The sequence below is a fragment of the Charadrius vociferus genome, unplaced genomic scaffold, assembly GCF_000708025.1.
Source record: "Charadrius vociferus isolate BGI_N301 unplaced genomic scaffold, ASM70802v2 scaffold650, whole genome shotgun sequence".
NCBI classification, from domain to species: domain Eukaryota; kingdom Metazoa; phylum Chordata; class Aves; order Charadriiformes; family Charadriidae; genus Charadrius; species Charadrius vociferus.
This window is the reverse complement of record NW_009646736.1, coordinates 5,291,262-5,316,619: the sequence shown is the minus strand read 5'-3', so window position 1 is coordinate 5,316,619 and position 25,358 is coordinate 5,291,262. Positions and strand designations below refer to the sequence as shown.

At 35.5% G+C, this 25,358-nt stretch overlaps 1 protein-coding gene across 1 annotated transcript in view; it reads right to left on the bottom strand.

The window, feature by feature from the left end:
* Window positions 1-25,358, bottom strand: part of FBXO36 (F-box protein 36) — a 27,094-nt gene continuing 1,736 nt past the window's right edge. The window contains exons 2-4 of the mRNA XM_009890322.1: window positions 8,810-8,918; window positions 4,048-4,220; window positions 1-192 (exon numbers count right to left, since the gene is read on the bottom strand). Coding sequence (XP_009888624.1) covers window positions 1-192; window positions 4,048-4,220; window positions 8,810-8,918 — 474 coding nt within the window. The remainder of the gene's footprint in view (window positions 193-4,047; window positions 4,221-8,809; window positions 8,919-25,358) is intronic.

The window sequence follows — 25,358 nt, the reverse complement described above, 5'->3', positions numbered from 1 at the left end:
TTATTCCGTTGCTTTTTTGTTCTGAGCATCTTGTTTCTGCCTCCTCCTTCGGAGCTGCAGCTGTAGCTGAAGTCTGTTTGTGAAGAAGAATTGTTTCCAGCCCATTTCCTGTGCAAGTTCTTTCATTTCAGGTGTAATTGTGTCACACAAGTTCTCCACAATGTTTTCCCATAGCGCATTACTGTTACATATCTAGTTGTAAGAGAAAGTAGAGGCTTAAAACCATAATTTGGCTTACTCATTGCTGATTATTTTACAACACAAAAAGTGTTTAGAGAACACAGGCACCTTGTATGAAGGCCCCTTGCAGTAAAAGTTGCCAATCTATCTTGAAAGATGCAGTACTAGTTAAAACTCAAAATGACACCAGTGGAAGTTTTGCTCAGTGTTGCCAGCGCAAGATATTGCATGTTCTTCTGCGAAAAATTTGAGAAGGTTTGGTTGGTGTGCTATCAAAGGCCTTTCTGCCACTCTAAAAGCAGCTGTAATGCCACATACTTTCCTGGTATGTAATTCATGCAGCCCTGCTGACATCAATGAAACCGTGTAAGATTATGCCAAAGAACTTGTCAGGATGTATAAATCACATCACAAACACAAATCTATTTTCAAGGTAAGTAAAAGAAGCAAATTGCCTTTGGACTTACAACAGAAATGCAATTTTTGCAAGCTTTCAGAAGCCCTGTAGGGATTAAGCCTGTTTCTCAGGAGATGCTTCCCTCTTTCAGAATGACTCCATAAACAGAATCAGGTGGAAAGATTATATTATAAACAGGAAGAAAAATTATGTAATTTGTTAGATGACAACCATCACAAATAAAGAATTAGGAAGATACTGTTTATATTATCTGCCCGTTATAAGTTATACCAGAGCATAGTAACATTGATTCTTCTCGCAAATGTTCCACTTTTCTAACTGTAACTGCAGGGCCCTAAGTGGAGCTGTACTAGATTACTCCAGTGCAAGTGGCTGGTACATCTGTCACAAGTAGTAACAGAAATAGAAAAGCAAAAGCCCTGGTAAAACTTCTGCGACATACTGCTGATGTAGCCGGATACCTTAAGGCATTGAATTCACTGAGTACAGCGACGCTGAATCAGAGTATGTGTGGCCCTATTTCTGTTGGTCTTGAATTGTGAGCGTGACCATACTGCAGGCACACACAGCATGCTACCACACTTCAGCAAAGCAAAAACAGGGATTATTGGGGGAAAATTGCTGTAGAAGTCCTGAAATGAAAATACACGCATTTTTGAAGTTTTCTTTAAATTTCTGCTTGCTCTCTGTCCCTAACCATTCTGCTGTTCCTATGAAAAATGGACACCATTAAGTTAAAAATAGCGCAGACTGGTTTTTAGTATCATATATTTGTATTTCCAAATACAGTGCTCTATTTAAAAAAAACAAACAGAGAAATAAAAAAGATAATCACTGTCAACACCGTCGTTTTCTTTCCGTGCCAATGGCTTCTGAATTGCATAACAGCAATCAGATCTTCCCTTCTGTACATGGGCACGAAGAGCGGCCCTGCGGGGCAGCGCTGCCCGGCCGCGCCGCCGAGCTCCTCTCGCTCTTGGCTGGGAACCTGGCTCCCTCTGGCGGGAGCCGCTTCCTTGAGCTCACAGAAAGCGGCATTTTCCTTTCTGTAGCTTAATTTTGGCTATCTGAAGACCTCGTACAAAAGAAACCAAACGGATCCTACCCTGATCTTGTGCTGGGGGACATCACAATAAAGCAGTTCGCTGAAAAAGTATTTGGAAAAGTCACACGCTGCTCCCAACGGCGGTGTCCGTGTTAGGACTTCTGTACTTTGTTTCTTTTGAGATGGAGCATCTTTCACAATACTTAAAAATAGTACCTCGTGAAAACCTAAAATACTTTGAAATGCATATTGAAAGCATCTGAATACTCTGCAGAGCAGGATTTATGCTCAGAACTACACAGTCAGAGAAATGCCATCCTTTGGGTAACAGACGAAGACACATGTTTTGGTGCACAGGATGGACGTACAGAACCTTTCACACTCCACTTTTCAGTCCTGAGTGCAGAGACTGTTCTATTTTTCCCTATTTGAAAATCTGAATACGTTATTTTATAATTCCACAGAGAGCAGCCTTGAAGCCTACACATAAATTAGTCTGGAAATCAAAATTCATAGTATTGGGGCAAATTTTTAATTCCTTAAAAATACTGCTGAAATGAGAGAAAGAGAGCATCACACTACTACTTGTAAAAAGTTATATCATTGTGCCAAAATCTTATCTTTATTATTATGCAACTTCATTATTTCTAGGATTTCCTTAAATTCCAGAATATCCAAGGCTTTGTGTTAAACTAATGAAAAGTTTACTGCCCTCCACAGTACCTCATCCTACTCCACTCACACTCTGGAAATGACAGATGGATTTCAAATATCCTAATAAATCATTTCCTAACCTCCCTTCTATCCATTCTCTTTCTCTCCGTTAGTTGTTTTTATTTTCTCATCCTCTACCGGATGTTTCCCAGTGACAGTATCAACTGTTTTATCTTGAAACTGAAATAAAGCCCAGAACACGGCAAGTTTATCTACTTCCATCTGCCCTTCATCTCTAAATTCATGACATGCTTTATTTTGCTACCTCTCATTAAAGCATCTGTAATGTCTTTGTAGCCACGCCATAGGAACAGGAATACAGCCACGTCCTCTTGAACTGTCAGCAGTCTTCCATAGAATTTGGGCCACGTAGCCTCAAAACAATACACACCCTGTGAGTAATTTCATCCTGATACAACTTTGAGATGTACTCTGCACCAGAGACATGTCCTGTTCTCCAAACTAAAAGGTTAACCTGTACGTCTGAACTTTCTCAGAGTATCTAGCTGCCACATCAGGCTCAGGATGACTAAACCTGTTTTTATCTCCTAGGTCTCACCATTACTAATGTTTTCAGTAACCGTACAACCCATAACTTGACAGGCTTCATTCTAGGCACCGACAGCACCCGTGGGGATAAGAATCAAGTTATTTTTCTCTTTAATATGCTTCTCTTCTACTTTTCATAAGCTAAACCCTTTTCCTCCCCCTACCTGAGTTATTGCAGTGGCCTTTTTTCAGGCTCTGACTGAGATAGAAAGCGCAATGTTGAGGTATTCAGACCTACAAAAATAAGCTTCCTAGATCACAGCTCTAAACATATTACCTTTCCTTCCCTCCAATTACCTGACCCTGCACAGAGCAGGAAGGTGGAACAGATGACCTCTCAAAGGCCTTGCCAACACAGCCCAACTTCACCTACGACTTTTCTCTTTTTGGCACCAACAGATTGGCGTTCATTCTCCTGGGACTTGCAGGCTATCCTTCCCTATTTGTTACCCCTCACTCAGTAGTGGGAGGCTACCCTTAGCTCCAGTCGCCAATATTGGCGGCTTCTGTTATTCACTCTTGAAAGTTTCAATTCAATGTGTTCATGCTATTTCCCATACTTCCCCGATAGTTGGAAAGAGCTTCCTAGCAAGCCATCAAGCAAGCATCATGTCTTCTCTTTCTCCTCCTGTGTTCCTTACAGTTCCTTGCTGTGAGGTCTACAAAAATCTTGGAAAAAATCTCTTTGCTTGTGCTCCTGTCTTTTGTCAAAGACTTAAAACAGAAGCCCTCTAGGAATGGCAATGATTGTTAATGAGTCTAACATAAGGGGATCCTGGCCAGTGGTTTCTAGAAGGTTCTAGACATTACAGTAATACAAATCATAACGCAAAGCATAGGTTTTACATTTTAAATACTTAATCCTGGAAGTAGTGAACCATGGGTTAAAATAGAATTATTTGGATCATTGTGTTCATTATATGCAACAAAAATTTGCAGGATAATCCCAACCAGCTTTCTAAGATCTAGTTTTTATTGCAACCCTTCAGTTGTTTGTATAAGTTGATGAATTTATTATCTCAAACTTTAAGGAAAGCAGACTGATGACTATAGCAAACGTGAGATGAATCAAAGCCAACATGCTGCAAAGCTAACAATTTAAAAATAATTTAGAATTAATTTTTTAATTTTTTTTTTTTACCATTTCAAATCTGCGTGAAACTTGAGAAAGCCTGGCAATATCTTCAAGCTCCAGAAAGGAAATGATGTACAGGAGCAATGGGACAGGAAGCCGTTCCAGGAAGTCATAGTTACCTCGGCACAGATTGAGAACATGTTCCAGAACTTTGGCACCAAACACTATAGCAATCTGAACTGTGATTAAAAAAAAAAAAAAAAAAAAAAAAAAAAAAAAAAAAAAAAAATCAAACAAGCCTAAGAGACAACAGATTTGTAAAAGGCTGAAATTTATTCCAAATAATCCCACATTATTCAGATAATTCTTAAAAAAAAAAAATAATCAGAAAAGTCAGCTCCATTTTTTTAATGTTTTCTAGAGAAAATAACATACAATATGTTATATTGAACATTAGTAATTTATGGTATTTCTATTCATCTTAAGAGCTGCTAGTGAAACTCAGGAAGCCTGAGGCTTTAGTTGAAAAACTGTACATTATCTACTTGTCTCAACTGAGGAACGCTAAAACACAGCAAAGCTGAACTCAAACTTGTCCATTTTGTCCAGTTTCCACACACTTATATATTTATTCACATAAAGAATGTGCTATTTACTCAGGAGGAGGTTAGTAAAACAACTGAAAAAAGTACTTCAGTTGCATGCTTTGGGGAGAATAATGGTGGTTCTGACATTAAGAGTCCCTGTAGTTCTGCTTCTAATTTTATGTAGGTACAGTCAAACCACTAAAATGAAATTGAAGACAGGTATCTTCTATAGCAACATGACATTTTTTGACTCATTCACTTTGTGATCCTGTACAATGCCACTTTTTTTTTTTTCCTATAGATCTGCTGCTTAGTGAGCTACTCCCCATCCTGCATTCATACAGCCGATTATTTCTGCTTCAGTGTCCACCTTGGAACTTGGCTTTTTGAATTTAACACTGTTTATTCAGATCATTTATCTATTTTATCAAATCGCTTTAATAAAAGTACTAGTTCATTATAAAACAAGATCCTGAATTCAATTTGCTACACTTCTAATGAACGATCAGTGGTAAATTTTGGAGATGCATGCTGTTTCCCAAGATCTGACAACATGAACACAGTCATCCAGTTTTGTAAAGGACTTTTTTTCCCCGTTTTCATTCAGGGACACAGGGATAAAAATTTAAACTTAAAGCAGAATCACTATTTTTTTTTATTCTAATTTATCCAAAGTGGGATTTTTTTGCTGTTGTTTTGGGGATTTTTTTTTTTAAACCAACTAGAGTCTATCTTCTCATGTATGTTAAAGTCATAAAAGGAGAAACAGAACCATGGAAGTTGAAATGATACTCACTATAGGCAGTAAATACATCCAATTTTGATGCAGCAGTTTTCTCTCCAAAATTATACTGCAAGTGCAAACATTTTGCTGTTGGTTCTCATTTGCCTTTTTGCTTTCCAAGCATCTCAGTTCTATATAGTTGGTAATTTTCCTCAAATTCCTTATGCAAGTACAGAAATGATCTATGCAGTCAACTAAAAATTGTCTGGCTGATCTCATTCAAGCTGATACGCAAGAATGATCCAAGTGTCTGCATACCAGGAATGATGATGATAAAGTTGGTAGTGTGCATCTATTTCATGTTGAATGATTAAGCAGGCTACCGCATGAATATTTGCTGCTCCTTGAGTTTTTCTTGAAAATTATTTGCTTTTAGAAATAATAATGTGACCTGGTTTGGCTATTTGAAAATATATTTAGCTGTATTTACCTTGCTTTATAATGTATCTGCAGCTAATGATGAACTAACTGTGAAAGTATATTGAACTTCAGGTTTTCTGTGAAATTTTCATCCTACGAGTGCTGGATGCTACTTGATGACTTGTACTATTTGTTCACTCATCCAATGTAAATGGACTTCTCCTCTTGCCCTACACTATCATCAATTCATTTTCCATCTTTGTGAAACCATAATGAAAAACTAGCCATATACAAGATCTTGCTCTTCCCTCTTGGCTCCACCATGGTTTGGGCAAACGAGAAACTAATGATACCTTACTTCACTGTCCAAAAAAGAAAAGATACATATAAATACAACATACAACAGATAAACATTTTGCTGGTAGGGGTGTACCAAATATTTAGCAGCAAATCATGGGTCTGGGGAGGAGTCTTTTATTTGAACCTTGAAATTCAGTAAGGATAAATAGAATATTATTCCAGTATATATGTTTGTGGAGAATTATGGAAGAAAAATAATAATCTGTGAATACTTAGGAGAACAGTAGCAAAGCTCCTCTTAACAGGAGGTGAGAAGGACGTGTAAAAACATCTGATGGTGTGGAACAGCAAGAGCTATGGACAGAAATAGTATCAATATAACAATACATCTTCTCACAAACATAGTAATTTATACTTGTAATACTTCTATTTATGGTAGCACTTTTCTGAAAGCAAAAAACTTTATTTTATATTAAAATTTTACTAAAAAACAGAGGGGAAAACCCCATGTATGATTTTAAGGATAATTTTAGAAGGAGGAAGAAATGACTAAATGTTAAGAAAGAATGGCAACTGTGGCTTTCAGTACTTCCTATAGGATAGGAAACCTCTGAACCACCAATAGTACTTTTCAAGAAAAAGGAGGCAAATCTTGTTTGTAACCTACTGAAAACACACAGGATAACAGCAGAAAACTGTATGTTAACAATAATTTAACTATTTGAATCACTGTACCCAGGTAATGTAAAACAGATGTTTTATTGTGGGATTTTATTAATATCAAATGCCACAGGAAAATCTTACAGTATAAGCAATGAGGAAAAAAAACAAGCTAAATCCCTCATTAATATATATTCACATATCAAATCTACTTTTATGAGGTAAATAAAAAAATAAAAATAAAATTTGAAGATAAGAACACAAACCTCTTGCTGAAGTTCAGCTATAAGTTCTATGTAATTCTTGGCAAAAAAGGTATAGAAGACTACTTCTTTGAAAGTTCAAGTTTATAAAAATTGATCAATTTTGTCAAATTAAAGTATGGTGCAACTCTGCCTCAACTCAACAGAGCAATTATAAACACCTACTGCAAACAAGCATAGCATATTTAAAGACTCCCTGAGCACTAGCCAAATTCAAGAGGCAGTCCATTTTCTATTGGTTCCTGATACATTCATTCCCCTTCTAGTCAAAACAAGTAGTAATAACTGGAATTAAAATTTGTTTTGTTACAGACTGTGAGTGCTGACTGAAACTTTTTCCATGGTTTGTGCATATATCGAGTTACGTGAGCTCAGAATGTGCAGTCTTTCCATTAACGGAGCACTAACAGCAGTCAGTTGCAGTCTCCCTACCCAACAGCCTAAGGAAATGTTATTATTTCAATCAAATTCACTTGAAATTGGTCAGCTGCAAAAGTTATAATGGGGATCAGAAACACAAACCTAAACATAGAAATGCAGACCACAATAACTCACCAGGGCTAAAAAAAACCAAAAACCCCCACTATCTTAATTGTGCTGTAGGAAGTATTAGATTTTAACAAGCAAAGCATAGGAAACATGTTTGTCTTATTTCAGACCCTAAATAAAGATACACTCAAGTTTACTATTGAAAATAGGTATATTCTCTTGAAGAAAGTTTTACCCTCTCCCCTACCACTTGAGATTCATGTACTTCTTGGGAAAGCAGACGTCCTCTGTCTAGGTCTAAATAAGATAACGTCTACCAAAGCTGTTGATGAGGAAAACAGGACTTCATTTGGAAATGACATCTTGCAAGATCATCATAAAAATAGGATAAATATGAAGTCACACCTGTAATCAATTTTTTTATGTCTGTACATAATCAGAATACAAGAGCAGCTTATTTCAATTTAAAAAAAAAAAAACAAAAACCAAAACCAAAAAACTCACCAATGCAAGATGTTTCAGTGCTACCTAGTCTCTTGGGCTACAAAAGCCTCAGATCTCAACCCAGTCCCTGCAAGGCGCAGTTATGAAGTGCTCCGTTTTCAGATCAGGTCATAGCTCAGACCTCACCTATTTGCTGCAGTTGCTGACTTGATGTGTCTTTGGCTCAGTATTTTCAGGAGACTGTTTCCTCTGTGAGTCACGACCAACCATACCTTGTGACATCACACCTCTTAAAACTAATCCACCACTGAGAACCAAGATTATATGAAGATGCAGAGCAGTAACTACTTGAGACACATAGTCCCATGGAACTTTGGGAAAAAGCATAATTATTTCAGATATTCTCAGTGGTCAGCATATCAGGAACAGGTTGGAAAACAGCTCTATAAATCTACATTTTGAGGTTTATTTAGTGGTGTCCCCACTGCCTTTCTTTTTCTGACTGTATGCTTCCCAAGTCATGTTGCACTTGTATAAACCCAAGTATCCATTACACTTGGTGTTACTCATGTTAAATCAAATTGGGAATCCAGGTGGCTCATAACATGGCCATAAACACAAATGTGCTGGCACAGAGCATTATAAGGACTGAGTTATTAGCAATAAAAACATTGCTTTCTGGCCTATTTTTGTTGCTAATACTCCTGTCATTGTCTTTTAATGAAACTGCCAATGTTGTTGGGATTTATCCTATATTTACGTTTACCGGCACATCTTTTTGTTTTTCCAGTATTCATACATTAATTTATATTAATAAATTCATAAAACAAAGCCCGTTAGCTAAAGCAATCACATATTTCATGAAAGTTATTACAGATCAATATTGTCAGATTATTCCATTATACGCCACAGCAAATTTGTAATTATTATTGTAATCTTACTATGAAGAGATGAATCATCCAAAAAGTCCTTCTGGGATTCTTTAATTTCCCCAGGTCTTGATTCACGAAGTTCATTCCTGAGTGAGATTTTCCACCACCTGAAAATTACCTACAATTGTGGAAGAAGGAAAAAAAAGAAAAAAGGAAGAAGAAATCAATATCAAGTACCAGAAGATAAATACATTGCTAAGATTCAGGACTCCAGTTGTGTAAATATTACTACATTCCCAAAACAAAGTTATCGTAAGAGATCAGACCACAGTTACATTACCAGCAGCCCTACAATATGCTTCAAAGGACAATAAATATCCCATAATGCACCTAGACAAGTGTGAAATCTTTTTACATACAAATAAAACGTTCCCAACCTCTGCGTGCAAATTGCTCGTAGGAATTAAAACACTTTTAATAACATCCCAACTTGCAAAACTATAAACATTCTATTTTCATGTTTCATTTAGTCACAAAAATACAATTCATCACGTGTTACATTATGCGGTTAAGTAGAAGTAGCCAACTTTAACTGCTTAGGCATTCAAAAGCGGCAGTCTTAGAAGCTAAATTGTCATTTCAACATTTTGTTAAAATCAAAACTAATAGGACAGTTCAAATCTCAGCACTTAGACTGTCTGAAAACTCTGGAAAAAGTTCTCCAGAGGTACACATGCAACTCACAGTTTCAGAGTCAGGAAAAGAAAAGAAAGCCCGCATTAAGAAGCATGCAACTGAGACAAAAGATTAATATGAATATTAAATTATGTAGCTATGAAATGATGGAGAATTAGTGGACCTGGCTACCAGTAATTTTCCCCAAGTTCTCTTAAAACATTACATATGTGCTTGAAGAGTGTGTCAGCTTCTAATATTGACTTTTGTTGCTGTCACAGCTGGGTCTACAGGACAGGAAAGTCGTAATCGTTGTCTCTTCCTTCACACAAATTGTTAGCAAAGATCACAGTCAAAGCCAAAAGTAGGATTCAGTTGCTGTTGTAGGCAAGGTTTAAAAAAAAAATATCTTGTAATCTTACTAATATTAATCTGATTTATTTCCTTCCAGTTCATTGAGAAAAGCGAGGATTTTAAATTGTTATATGTACAGGCGGATTACTGATGCACTGAGCGATAAAACTGACAAATGAGAATATTAATGCGGTGTAAATTTATAAACACACACATGTATATACAAAAAATACACTCCATAAAGTCTTATTTTTTTCTACTGGCATGTAGAAAAGGAAAACTAAAAGCAAGCCTTGACTTAACTGTCAATAAGCCACAGAAGACTACTTACATACACTGACTGAAGAACAAAGCGTTAAATTTACTACTGTAAATCTTAGATCTGACAACAGTGGTTTACATGTCTCAACAAGAAATTTAACTTTAGATCTCTCCTGTATTTCAGTGTCAAAATGTGGATTTCAAAGCTGAGAAGAATTAAGTAATTGTAACTCCCAATGACTTGCATTCACTTTCATCATTAATTTTCAAATTAAAGCTCAGGTTCCAGACAATCTGCTAAGGCAGGCATACACCAATCATTTCTGTAGTTTTCAAGTCTTACCTGTACCCTGTTGGTATCTCATATACAGTAACAGTAAAAATTTGAATAAAGGTTTAACACCTACATCTGAATGTCTAATATAGCCAGCTAAAATTTATCGCTTTGATGTTTATTGTGGCTAATATATCATTATATGGGGCAATCGGAATTGCTAAGTCATATTTCTGATAGCATACATAGAAAATAGCTTCAATTAACTCTCAGACATACCTGAGATACTCTGTAAAATAACCCTTATGTGAATAAAAGAAAAAGCATCCTACTCAGTTGCATAAGTTCATCCTATTTTATAACACCATGCACAATCTTTATACCTTTGCAGTGAAACAGTTGCCTCTTTGAAGGGAAAAAACCCTATTAATCCAATCTGCATTCTAGAATATAATATATGAAAAATAAATTACACCACTGCAACAGTTTATAATAGCAGAGTTAACAGTTCTGTAATATACATGCACAGTATAGATTACCATGTTGCTAAAATAACATCACTTGATATACTAGTGGTAATATCAGGAATTAAATCCAAAAGAGATTATAAACCACTTGTCATTCTGTTTCAGTGATGATCTTACTACCTGGGAAAGCTTTAGAACTTGTATGTTTGCAGCCCACCGCGGGGATAATAGGACAGTGAATGCTGTACTGTACTTTCAAAAGCTCTTTTTACCTCTAGCAATGTAGGGAGAAACAGCACGTAAGGTTACTTCCATTCTTATTTGAGGAACACATGAGGTGAGAATAAGGTCCGAACAAAACTGATATGCAAATGGAGAAAGAAAAGACATCTTCCTACATGTTCCTGAGCTTGCACACCATTCAAAATGGTATGCAAGAATACAGTATATTACAGGGGAAAAAAAATAATCATTGTTAAAGGAGAAAAGAAACCTGGTTAATACGCTTTCTCTCGGTCTTCTCATGTTACTGTAGGAAGTGACATTTCCTGAAAAAAAAACCCCAACAAAACAACAAAAAAAAATCTTGTCTTTGAATGGAAATGCCAAGTGTAACTGAAAAATAGCCACCTGCCCCCAAAACCACTTACTGAAAATGACTAACAATGACTGTTGCTTTTCAACTTTTGAACTTTAATACTTAATTTTCTGTATAACCTTATAGACTTAACTATACACAAATTTAGAAGCCTAATTCTTAAAAAAGCAGAACTAAGTTGCACAACAGATTACCATGTGTTATGATCTGTTATAAAATACATTAATAAATACTTTTCAGTCTGGGATATACAATACAATAAAATTAAGTTTATACAGATAACAGATGCTCACCCAAATTCTGCACTGGTGTAAGATGAACTTTTCACGGTAAGTATTCTATATATTTTTTGTTTAGTATTTTGTGAGTATGAGTGTATTTATCTATAATATAAGTTTATGTACACACAGATGTACAAGAACATATTTAATTCAAACACTAGAGTGTACATATGTGTGTATAGATTCTTGAATAAGATTCTATCTTTATACAATCCAATCAACCCTAAAATGCAACATCAAGTCAATACTCTACAAATGAAATACCTCTGTCCTACTTTTAAAGCAATTATGGTAGATGTTTTAAGACAGTACATGTTTTAACATGGTTATAAAAATTTACTTTCTTGTAGTATTGTTGTACAATTATAAATTCCAAAGCATTTTAATACTAATTTCAAAAACTTCAAAAATTACAGAAATACATATCTCAATAATCTCTCTTCTTCTTAATTATTATACTAGGAAGCACACTGCAACAGAACTATCTGCCAGAATGGCAACATCAGGCCAACACACAGAAGCACGTGAAAAGTAAAATTTTCTGAATGTTATTCTTTGATCTACAGTGGAACAAACTGTCAATAGCACTATTCCATTTAAAAACTTCCTTATGTACAAATACCCAGGACAAACTACAGTTACCTTGGTAATTTTTTAGCATGTGGCTATATCAAAGTAAAATATTGCATGGATTTTGTAATACCTATACTTTTTGCATAAATCAAAAAGATGAAGAATGGAAAGTATTATAAGTGCATCCTGGTTACCATGAACACATTTCATTCTTGACTATATTTGGAGGTGCAAGTGTTAAAGCAATTCACTACCACATTGCTTACTCCATGGGCATTTCTTCATGAAAAAAGAGAGAAGAGGAAAGGATGATTAGAACCAAATCTCAATAGCAGCAACCAGCCAAGGCTTCAGATAAAAAGCTATAGCAATTTTTAAACAAATAAAAACCTAAAATATTTCAGTGGAAATTAGCAACAAATAAACTGTTTAGGAAGTATCTATTGTCAAAATTAATCTGGACTGTAGATTACCAGAAGCATAGTAGTATTTACATTGTGTAAGCAAATAATATTTGAAGCTTGTTATATGGTAAGCCATCTTTTAAGGATGCTGGGCTCAACCTTCCCTTAATTTAATCTATTTCGGAAGTTACAGAACTAAAGACAAGTCTTACATGACAGACTCATACTGTATAATGAGAAACCTCTGGGGGAAGCTGAAGAAAGTGTGAATTGTGAAGCCCTGTTATAAAGGCATAAATGAGAAACTGCTTCCTTCTTCAATAGACATTTTCAGGATTTAAAACTTCTCCATGCTTAGCTTTCTGTTTTGCTTAAAGCTAGTAATTCAAAACACAGTTTCTCAGATTACAGGGTATTTGGAGATTAATTTTCCCTATTTTTCTCTTAAGTTGTTCTACTTCAAATAGTTAAACATTCATTGGAGGAGGAAGGTGACTTCAGAATCTAGAAATGAGTGCTTGCTGAGATTTAGGAGATCTGGATTCAAATATTTCCCTCTGTCCCAGGTGAATGGCTTAAATCCTCAGTCCTTTTTGCCTTGGATTTGTCACTGCAGTCCAAGCTCTCATTCCCCCGTGCAGTGAAGGAGCCATTGCGTCTTCTACTGAAAAAAGCAGCCACTCTCAGTCTCAGTGACTTTACTTCTACTAAATCCCTTCTCCCAGGCTGTTTTATTCCATATTCTACTACTTTTCCACATATTTAAAAAAAAAAAATTTCTGTATTTGGCTGGGTTTTATGGATTGGAGGAGACTAAAAATGTATGTTGCCTTACTATTTGATTTCAAAATTAGAGTATTTAAATGCTTTTGTCCCTCATTTAATCTCATTTTTGCTTGCAGAATATTGTTGCATTTTTGCTACAATTTCTAATAAATCTTATTATTTTTAAAGCATTCCCTTTTCATTCACCTCAGTATAGAAATCATCCATTTCACCCTCACATAAATCTTCACAAAATAAAAATGGAACAAATATCAGCATTACTGAAACATCTTCACAGAGATAACTATAAGACAGATGTTTCTATAGCTGTGATCTGTATACCCAAATATCTTTCAGTTAATTGACCGCTTGAAGCCAGTATCAGCTAATCTATTGCCTAAGAGTTCGTAAACCTAAGCTCAATTTCCAAGCCACGAAGTCAAACACCTTCGCTAGGTGTAATTTTTTTAAGATTCTGAAATTAATTTGCACAGTGAAAACTACCACCTTATCTGCTTCCTTCATCTTTCCAGTCTCTGTTAGTATAGATGCAATTTTGCTTATGAAAAAGCACTCCTCCTCTCATGACTTTTTCTACTCTTATTCTAACACAGCTGCATCTAATTGAGAAGCTGATACTATAGGACTGTAAAGTTTTTCACACAGTTGCAGCTACATCCACACTGCAGCTTTAACTGCATAAGTAATAAAGGAAAATTTAAATAGGACAGTAGAAATCTTTAGGCTCAGACAGAGCTACGCTCATTTTGCAAGTGAATGAAGCTTAGGCTTCTAGGTCACTTATCTAAACTATGGAACCAAGTAGCAACCATGCAGAAGCATTTGCAAAAGAACTAAAATAAAATGTTAAATAACTTTATAACAAGCTAGAGTGAGGCTATCCTTATGCATCGACACTGATGTAGCGAATACCATTTTGATCCCTGTGGGATAAGCTGTTGAAGAACGGTAACACACACGGGCAATTGTTTCATGCAAGGCTGCTAATGGAATATTGTGATTAACTTAAAAGCAAGAATGCAGATCTTGTGGAACTGGAGAATCTGTTAAGTCTCCTTTTTTTCCTCCTGCCTCCAAAACCAGTTAGATTCTTGGCAACGAAAAGATATCCTTTGTTTAAGTAAATACTCCCACTGTGCCTTCATATAGCATAGCAAGCAAAATATAGGTATCTCACAAGATGATGTGAAACAGTTAAAGAGATAGTTACAGAGATGACATTTAACAAGTATTACCAAATATTCATACCATGATCTTGGCACGGTTACATAGCAATTTTTTTTCTAATAATTTCCTCACTGTCTCTACACAAAAGAAAATGGCAGTCACTCTCATGTTTAAGTTAGTTAATGATGGCTACACAAAAATCTTGCAAAAATTAAGAAGCTCTTTTGTATCTATTGCTTGCAGTAAGTTGGTTTTTTTTGTTTTGGGTTGGTTTTTTTTTTTTTTTGGTAGCAGGACATAAGCCCAGCAGTCAGAGAGACATCTTTTGCCAGCTGTATGAAACTCCATCAGCATCTCAGTCTATGAGCACTGAGATTTCTCTTTTGTGGCTTCCAAATTGATTTTTCAGAGCACTGCTACCATGTTGTATGGAGCTTTTTGGCAAGTATGATCACCTGAGGACACTTACCTGAAAATCCAAACTTTTGCCCAACCATGCTTCTATAATACGTACGGATATAAGGTAGATGCTCAGCTGGCTATTTCAGTCCTTTGTAAATATAAGAATATGGAGAAGAGCCAGCAGAGGATGAGGATGGACGGCCTACTGTACACCATTATTACCTCAGTGTTGAGCTTGACCTAGAGTGTAAAAGGAAGAATTCACAAGGAATTCACCATCCATCAGGCAAAAGTTATTTCCAGCTTCCTCATTCCATGTAAGAGTGAGATTTAAAAACAAACCTCTTAATAGATGTTTTAAAGTCTGCCTTATTTTGGAGATTCTAGGTTGCCGTAAATAAACATCAGAGCTGAAAAGCAGTTGTAATCACTCGTTGCTACTGAAGATGGATCTCTACCATCTTTATCTTCTAAGCAACAACAGAAATACAGCTTAACTTTATAATTGGGCTTTAAGATCATAAACACGAATAGCTTAATAGAAGACAAAATATTTATGCTAAAATATTTATCTAAACACTTTAGATAAAGCAAAAAAAATACTGTTTGCACTAAACTATTAGTTCCATATCATATAACTTCACCAGTACCATCCTGAAAGTGATTAACACTCATATCTGATTAAATAATTTATTCATTTACCAATGAAAAACAGAATAATAGAAGACTCCTTATAACACATTATGTCTTTAGATCCGTCTCCTTAACCTGAACATTCTGCTATAAGAGAGTTTAAAAAACAAATTATGTTTTGATGGACATACTAGTGAGTCTTGTAAGATGTTCAGAGAAAAAACAATACTGTATGAGACAGGTGGAAAGGGTTGGTTAAGAAGAGTAAATCAATACAGTAATATTTAACTCTGCTTTTCCCAATGGATATTGCTGTTGTAACAGAACGGGATAAAATACAGTAAGTTAAGTAACCAGCAAGACCACTCTCCCTCCTGATTATGCTACATCAGTAGAGAGACTTAATACATTCACCAATTAAGGTAAGTTTCAAACTGTGCTAAGCTAGTGAGCAGGCAAGCTTTTACTGCGGCTATACAGTCACTTCTTCAATATTCTTTTATTTTCTGACCAGCTACTCAGGGACAATGTCCCACCTGTCCTCTGACAAATTAAGTAGCATCAGTAGTTACTTGTAAATATTTGTGCCTCCTGCCATTTATAACAGGTTTCTATTAGAAAAATAAATCAGCACTCTGAAGTTTTAGATAGTAATCAATAAACACAAGTGTACCTAAATATGGATGTTCATATTTGCATAAGAAAAGTAGTTCTTGCAAGTTAGCAGCAATTTGAACAGAAGACTTGTTTATTTGGATTAAATGACCATCTTCACAGTTCACCATTATTTCTTCTTCTTGATATACTGAATATACTTCTTGATATACTTCACATGCAATAAAACTCTTTAGTTTATTGAACTATATATTTGAGTTAAAATTAGAACATTTATAATGCACTTAAAAAAATTAAGCTCGGCGTGTGTGTGTGTGTGTGTGTGTGCACGACGACCAAAGGCTTCCACTTAAAAGTATCTGAAAAACATTTTAGTAAAATACAGGAAGAAGATTGAAGAAAAAGCTTGGAAAAAATAACTGTCTTTTTCTTTGGGGAATGCAGTAGTTCTGTTTGAGCAAGAAATCTAATGCCTCAACATGGTCTCCTCCCTTCCTCTCAGTTACATACCTGGATTATTCATATATTAGTATCTTTCCTCATTGGTTTTCCCAGAGCTTGTAGGGGAAAATAAATAAATAACAAGGCAAGAAAATAACAGCAAAAAGCTAAAGATCTTTATTGCAGATGCTTACAGCACAGGTGCTTTGGAGGTTAACTTCTACCTTTATACAGATTTGTGCACACAGATCAGAGAAAACAATATAAGAGCAGAAGAGTAGGAGACAATGCAGAAAGGAGGGGGGTATGTGCTGAGGGGAAAGCAACACTATCATAGGGAATAAAAAATTACTCTTGAGGATCAGAGTCTTCAATTATGAGCATGATACTTGACATTTATTAACGTGATTGAACAGGCAGACCTAGATAAGACCACCACAAAGACATTATTCCACTATTTAACAGAACAAAGGATGCTACCTAAGTGCAAGACATAACATTCCTTTCTAGATGGATAAGACACTGACAGGTTTCATTTGAAACCATTTCTTTTAGTTTTGTCCTCCTTGCTTCAGTTTCAAGGTCTCCCTGTCACTATTTCAGGTCTAGTCAATGCTTTAAATTTCTTCTGTGTCCCCACCCCCTTTTTTTTTTTTTCTTCATTTGAGTAAAAAAAAACCCAACCCACAATAAAACAGTCAGACTCCCTCCTATGTGTATAAAAAGTCCTAAAGTACAGCAGTGTTACAATGGAAAGTCCTTTTCTAGGGAACGTGCATCTCCTTTAGCAGGGTATCTGCATAAAACTGGCAATCTTTTTTATCACAGATGAAGTCTTAGTTCAATCATCCCACTGCTCCCTTCTTAGATATTTCTTATTATCCTGATTTGTATATATCTGCAACCAGTCTAATCTAATATCTGCTGAAAACTGTTTTCCTATATTCTCATGTGGTCAGCTCACTTTCAGCACTGACATCTCTTACGCTAAATTTTGAGAAACATCTATTGTGCTGGCCCCTAAAATCTCATCACACTTTTTAAGAATAGACTCTCAATGTGTTTTTCAAAGGTCTCTTGCTGTCTATTTACAGCTTTAACTCCACCTGACCAAATGACAGGAACCCTAAAGAATCCATCACATTGTACAGGTATTCCAATATACTCGATTCCTACTTGTCTCTCCAGTTTTCAGAAAAAGCTGTGGTGAGGAATATGAACTTTTTCACTATCAGTTATCAACTCAGTACTACAGGTAGCATGCTCTCTGAAAAGTTTTTTTTTTTTTCTTTCTGTTTCTTCAAACACTAATTTTATCCAGTCCAATTTTAAATTACTTGTTTTACATTAAACTTAACACTTGTTACCTGTAGGTTTCAGTCCCATTGTAAACTGCATAGGAGGGAACAACTGCACAATTCAGTTATACCACCAACTCAGCAAATGCTGAAATCTATCTTTTCATTATCAGTTGTCATGATGTGCATGTATATTAAATACACACATCGTATTTTCTGTCACAAGTATTTGCTTGCTCTTTTGATGCTTTCCAGGTACACAGCTTCTCTTGCCTCCAATCCCCATCTGTTGTCACTCCTTTCACTCTATTGTTTGCTATCATCCTCTTATGTTATTTAGAACTCTAGCTTCAGATACTCTCCTAGGCTTCTGCTTCTGTAATATAATTTTGCCTTTTTCAACAAATGATTTTGATCATTTTACTGTGCACTAGCATTCTTTCTTCTAGTTAGTACACTTCTCCATATAATTTGTCTAATTCAGGTTTCATCCAACAATGACATTCACAATGGTTGCACCCAGTGTTCAATTTTAATCTAATTTAGTGAAGTTCATCCAAAAGCTGCAGGCACTTTTACTTTGGCTTACTTTAGGCTTATTTCAGCTCAACACAAACTGATTTAGTTTATACCCAGTCCAAATTAGGTAAATCTTTACAATAAGCATCCATAGAGCAGTTTAGACCAGCTTTAGCAAGTTTGCTTAAAAACAAATTTTAAATTACACTGGTGGACCTTTAGATAAGACCTTTCATAGCCTAGCACACCTTAAGATAAAAATCCAGATCATTTTCTAGCTTTGCCTTCTACTCTTCTTTCTTTCTTTCCTCCTTCCCTTGCATGCGATACTGAGTGCATTTAATTGATTTTTGATAAATGAACGAAGTATAAATATATGGTACACCTAGTCAAGTAAACCTATCTGACGGTCCTTCATGATGAACTCTGCTGTGTATGTCAAAAATGAAATAAGGAAAATTACTCTTGGTTAATGAAGAAAAGAAAAGAAGAAATAATTATTTTCCTAACTTGAAGCAGGAAGAAGGGAAGCAAGAGAACAGGTAGGAACACAAACTTACCTTTGGTGACACAAAAGTAGAGTTACTCCTGAGGTTTCCCAAGACAGGGAGCAACAGGGATAAGGGATGTACTACCTAAAGTAAGGCAAGTGAAGAATATAACTAAATCTTTCTCTGGAAGAACAAGCACTGACAATAATGAACATGTAAACAACAGACACTCACGTATAGTAGGAAACATTTACTTAATTAAGGAGAAGATAGTGCTGATTGCTTACCTTGAGAAACTATTACACCTTCATGACCTGAAAATCATTCTTGGCAGGTAGAACTAGATCGAGCATACCTTTGAAGAAAGCCACAAACATTAAAGCCGTGCATAAACTTAAATTAAAATGGGAGCTTAAAAATTGCAATTCAGTGTGATACTGCTGTGTGTATACTGAAGACATGTGGACAAAAACCAGCCCAGACAGAAGAAAAAATTCTTCTCTAGGCTACCAGTGACACAGAAAACCAGATTAATAGCAAATAATGGTAACAAAGAATTAGCTAAATTTACTTTCTTATCTTTAACGTACCTTAATTGAAATTGATATGAGAATATTCCAATGCATCTTCAAATAACAGATCAGCCATTATTGAAAAAGGAATTTTATAAGCCCACATGACAGTACTGAATTATTGTAGGCTCACAAACAACTGGACTTCACATGTAATAACTGCTTAAGGACTCAATATCAGTTACATCTCTAATTTCAATAACAATATGTTTCATAGTGTTAAGCATTTAGTAATGTTCATGGGAAAAAAAAAACAAAAAAAACCAAACAACAAAATAACAACCCAGAAAATTAGATAATTGAGTCTTTTGTGAAGGAAAAAACCTACCACTTAAATTGCTGTATATGATGCCTTCTGCAGAGAAACTTTGATCCACCAATATGGAAAGCCCTGAAGTGCTAACATTGCTACTACAACACATCACAAATTGCATTTCAGTTGTTAGAAGTCTGAAGTTTCCTATGTTAGTTGGGTTCTTGTGCTGGATTACATCTTCAATATTGCAGCATGACCAAAGAATTCCCAAATGTTTGCCAAAACCTTATGGATAATACCTAGCAACTACATACATCCAGAGGTGACACATTATGGAAGAAGAGACAGACACTACCAGGCATCCAAACTATAACACAACAACACAACATTGCTAAACCAAAATATTTAACTTTGGACAGAAACACCTGACAACAATATTACCGTTTTTCCAATACAGCATTATTTCCCCAGAGAAATTGTTTCAATTTTTTGAGCAGCTCTAATGTTTATTTAGATATCTGAATTAGAGACAGCAAAAAAGCAAAGGAGATCTCCCTATGTATTTTAGGCTTAACAAACATTCTCCTGATAGCAATTGCTTAATATTGTGTGATACCATTACCATGAAAGTGTTCAATTATTTTGCAAATACACTTTTTCAGCATAACAGAGCATTTCCTGAACTGGAACAAAATGGCTTCCTTCTCCTGAAGTCATCTAACTACGCTTGAAACTATTCAAATTTAGGATGACAACAAGAAGAAGTTGCTAGTTTTATGCAATTAAAGTCCTTTATACAAATAGCTTATAACAAAACTATTTTTTAAACCCCCTTTAGAGAAATTTCTGTGCTCTTTTTGTTTGTTAAGAACTCAAATTCTCCATTTGAAATGTCAAAGAAAGTACGTGAATAAAATTGGTCTAGCTAGGCAATAACTGGTACAGCATCCTTCAGGTTTCAAATGCAAATAAGATAGTATGACTTTGAAAAAGGCTCATCTCCCACAGATCTTTAGTTAAAAATCAGACTTATCTTGCAAAAAAAATTGTTTCATATAACATGAAATTAATTTCAGCTTAATTACCATGTTAGCATCTGTTTATTTCCCCCCCCCAATCTATCTGGCTTAAGCACTTCAAATGGCAACTTCTGTCAATCAAATAGGTTATATATGAAGTGTCATCATTAAGACTTAAAAACAAGCCCAAGACACAAAGGCACTCCTTAGTTAACCATATAGTACCATTTTTCAAAATGAAGGAACTATACTTGCAGGTTTCAATAGAGCCTGAAGGTACTCACAACTGAAAACCAACCAGCCCACAACCAATAAAACAATCACTAACTAATGTCACCTAAAATTGAAATTTTATTGACAATACTAAGGTGTTGTTTTTTTTTTTTGGTTGTTTTTTTTTTTTTTTTTTTTTAATTTAGGGTTTCTAGAGATCTGACATGGAATCAGGCTGTTTATTGAAAGGGTTTTTTTTAAATTGTTTGAGATTTAAGTGCTGTAGGTTCAGAATTTTTACTTACAACTAAAAAAAGCCAGAGAACAACTTTATTTTTGAAATGAAAACAATTAATTACATGATTTTTTAAGAAAATATTGTAGTTCTCAGTATCCAAAATATACTGTGCTCAGAATATATTGATCTAATCAGAAACTGATTGAAGATCTAGAAGTGGACACTAAAGAATGGAAGCAATGATGGGTAAAGAACAGGAAAAGCCATCAGAACTGTTTGCCTAGTTATCTACACTATTTGCTCATCTAGATGTCCTGTATGTATTTGTTAGAGAATCTAGTTGCTGATCTCCGATAGAACATACAATTCTGCAGTTACATATTTGATAAAATTCAGTTACCCTGATTGTTATATGAGCAGATCACATGTGAAATATTGCACAGAACTACATTAGTTTTGTATACATATGATGCCTGCCTTTTATGGGTAAGTAGCCAAACATTTTACTAACATGACAAAATCCTCCGATAAGTGCAGCATTCATTAGATGGTGACAGATGCTAGTATTAATTACATGTTGAGTGGATCATTTTCCTATTGCATTTCTATTGTTACCAGCTTGTCCTATGAGCAGATTAAGCACCAGACTTTTTTTTTGGGGGGGTGGGGTGGGGTGTATATTCCTTGTTTGACCAAAATGAGTGACCGATCTTTTCTATACTGTTCCACCATCTGGAATCCTCTCTTGCACTTTTCAAAACCTGTACTTATCATCTGTTAGACAGTTTATAAGAAATTGTATTTGGAAAGGTTATTTGTGTGTCTGTCTCAAGTCATATTATGTTTAATGTTGGAACTCTTAGGATTTATTGCTTGTTTTGTAGAAACAGATAATATCTATCGTTGTGTGTGGCAAACCTTGCCAAATTTTAACTGGCATATCAAATATTAATTTGGCATTTCAAGAGTGATTGAAAAACACGTACAGCAAAAGGTAGATGGAAAGGCATGTGTTAAACAAGTTGCCATCCTCGATGTCAGTCTTGAGACAAAAAAGATTGCCATTTTATGTAATATTACATGCACTCACACAAAACAAAAACTAACCACTGTTCCCATGAATTCTAGCAGGATTCCTAGTACACATTTTATGGCCAAGCATGTTTTTCTATTTAGTATGTTTACACTGACAGGTACACAAACTTCTTCATAACAATTCAACGTGCTTCTGGGTGGGTGAACTGAAGAGTACAAATGGCAAAGTCATTCCTTTAGAAATCATTTCTGCCATAAACAAAAAAGTTATAAATTGAAAGCTGACAGAGGAGAAAAACATTGGTATAATAGCTCTCCAATGGATGATCAAGAGTCACTAATGTGATTTTGGTAGAGAAAGTTAAATGCAATCCTAAAATTTAAATCACATAGAATTTTCCAGAAAACACAGGGAAGTAACAATGCCTTTGCTCATGGCACTCATAAGACTTACTATTGTTAAGAACAAAAAGTTCCAATGGGAAGAAATGCAGTGAAAATATACTAAAGTGACTAAAGATACTAAGTGACTGAAGTAGAGAGTCTGTTTCACAATTGGAGACTGAAAAAACCAAAACAAATCCTATCAAGAGGGCATTTTTATTAAATATACATAACATTTTATGTCTCTCTCTCTCTCTCTACACACATACACACATATATAAGATTGTTACCTACACACAAGGGCAGTATTCAAGCTAGAAGATATCCACACACAAAGTAAGTTGTAAATCAGGCTGTATAGCTGCATTTCTAACCATCAGAGAAGTGATGATCTGGAGCAGTTGTTCTGTGTGAAGTAGCAAGGCAAAAAAAGTTTCACTATTGAAACATGTGAAGTCACATTTATGCTATGAAGATCTATTATGTGGCTGGATGAAAGCAGAGACTAGGACTTGATGACCTGAAATTATCTCCTTCAGTCTTCTGTTTCTGCAGTGGAACTGATAGATGCTCACACAGGGGAAATATGTGGGATAGTTTCTCTGCATTTTTAGAGTTATGATTGCAACCTCAAAATAGTTATTTGGAAAATATAATTCTCTTCACTGATGGTCTAAAAGATCTCTCCTTCTACACAATCCCACTGGCTGAATACTGTGAATACTTGCTTATGTATCTGTACCTCTATACAGTCTACTTTTACAAGAATTTCTGTCCAGATATATTTTTTTGCCCTAACATATTCTTAAGACCTTTTGTACTTGTATAGGATTTCTGGTTCTATCACAGTTTGACTCGATAGTCAGCTGATACCTGGAAATCCTGGTCATAACCACAAGTACACGCACTCTGGAGCTGTATAAGACATGCCCAGTAAATGAGTAACTTCATCCTGAAGGATTTGAATTCACTGCTCATATAAAGCCCAAGTAGACCATGCAAAGTAAGGCAACATTCACAGAAATATGGGACCCTTCATACAAATCCACCATGCAGCCACAAACTCCCTTTTTGTTGTTAAAGAAAAACAATGGACTGTTTTGAAACCGACTTCGAAGAATGGGACTATTCAAAGTAGCAAATTTCAGCATTCATGTAACTATGTGCAAGGTTGGAGGCTTAGACTGTAAGGTCTTTCAGGCATTGACTATTATTTATTAGGAGACCGCAAAATAGCATACTAGGAATGTGAACCAACAACTAGGCCTCCTGGATGTTAACACATTATGGCTAAATATATTCTACGTGACACAAAACTTGGCACATCAGTGATCCATATACCTTCGATTACTATTTTTGACTCTTCTCACGAGACTCCATTGCCTGCAGAAAGGCTAACTAGCATCCAGAAGTTTTATGTGTACAGCAGTTAAAACTGCAGAGACTACTCATGCAAAGTTAGTTGTTTTCAGCAATAGTGAATACAAGTGTGATTGAATTGGGAAGTTTTTCTGGAATCAGATACATCAGCTTCAAAGAATACAGTGATATATTCAAATACATATGTTCACTGCATCATACTCAAATGATCTTACCATCATAAAATCAAAATGAAGTTTTTCAAATACACCAAACCAGTTCTTTTTCAATGACACTAACTCCCTGGTAATGCTTTTGTACAATAAACATCTACAGAATAATTTTAACTTACTTCCACTGACATTTACAAAGCTTTTTGCACAGTTTATGTTAACTGACTTTGTTTTGTTTTAAGGATATATTTGGGCAGCCTAAAACAAAACCAAAAATAGATATCTGAAGTATTTGACAGGAAACTGATATGAGAACAAAAAAACTGAAGATAATACTAACAATTGAAGATAAAATTAACAATTATTTTTATTTTCCATTTTGCAGCACATTTAAAAAAAAAATCTCTTCTAGGATATTTAGTATTGCTTATTTCCTCGATCGGAAAACCAGTTATATACACAGCCATACAGGACACCTAAACATCTTCAGGTACCATATGGAAGATATACACAGTCTTCCCATTCCCAGATGGGCAGTTTAACTTTATTTTCCTGGAATGAGATGTTAGACTATTGTTTCCCCTCACCTTAAGTCTAGCACCTAAACTTCTCTCTCCTTATGAGAAATACTGTGATGTCACTTTTACTTTAAAAATTAGTATCTTATTTATTTGTGAGGCATTTCTTAGAGTAGACTTAAGTTTGTTTTAAGGTTACAAAATCACAGATATGTATATACTTCTTCTCAAGGCTACTAACTCACCGTTTTGAAGACTTCAGTCTGTTTTAAAGTTACAAAGTCACAGATGCGTCTATACTTCTTCCCAAAGCTATTAACTCACCGTTTGGAATGATCTTTTTTCCCTCCCTTCCTCTGGTCCTCGCCCAGAGCCCCTTCCCACAGGCTTGGGATACTCTAGGTACAGGGAATCTCCCCCCCACAGAGGCTCCTCGTCCAGACACGCTTTCACCTATGTCAGGAAATAACCCTTTTTGGTAGCAAACCCTCACCTGCTCTCAGGCTACTAGCCGACACCACGTCCCAAGGCCGCAGCGAGGCGTCCCCAGCCCTCAGGAGGCCAAACCAGCAGCACTGACTGGTGGCGACCTGACGGCCTTAACAGGCGACC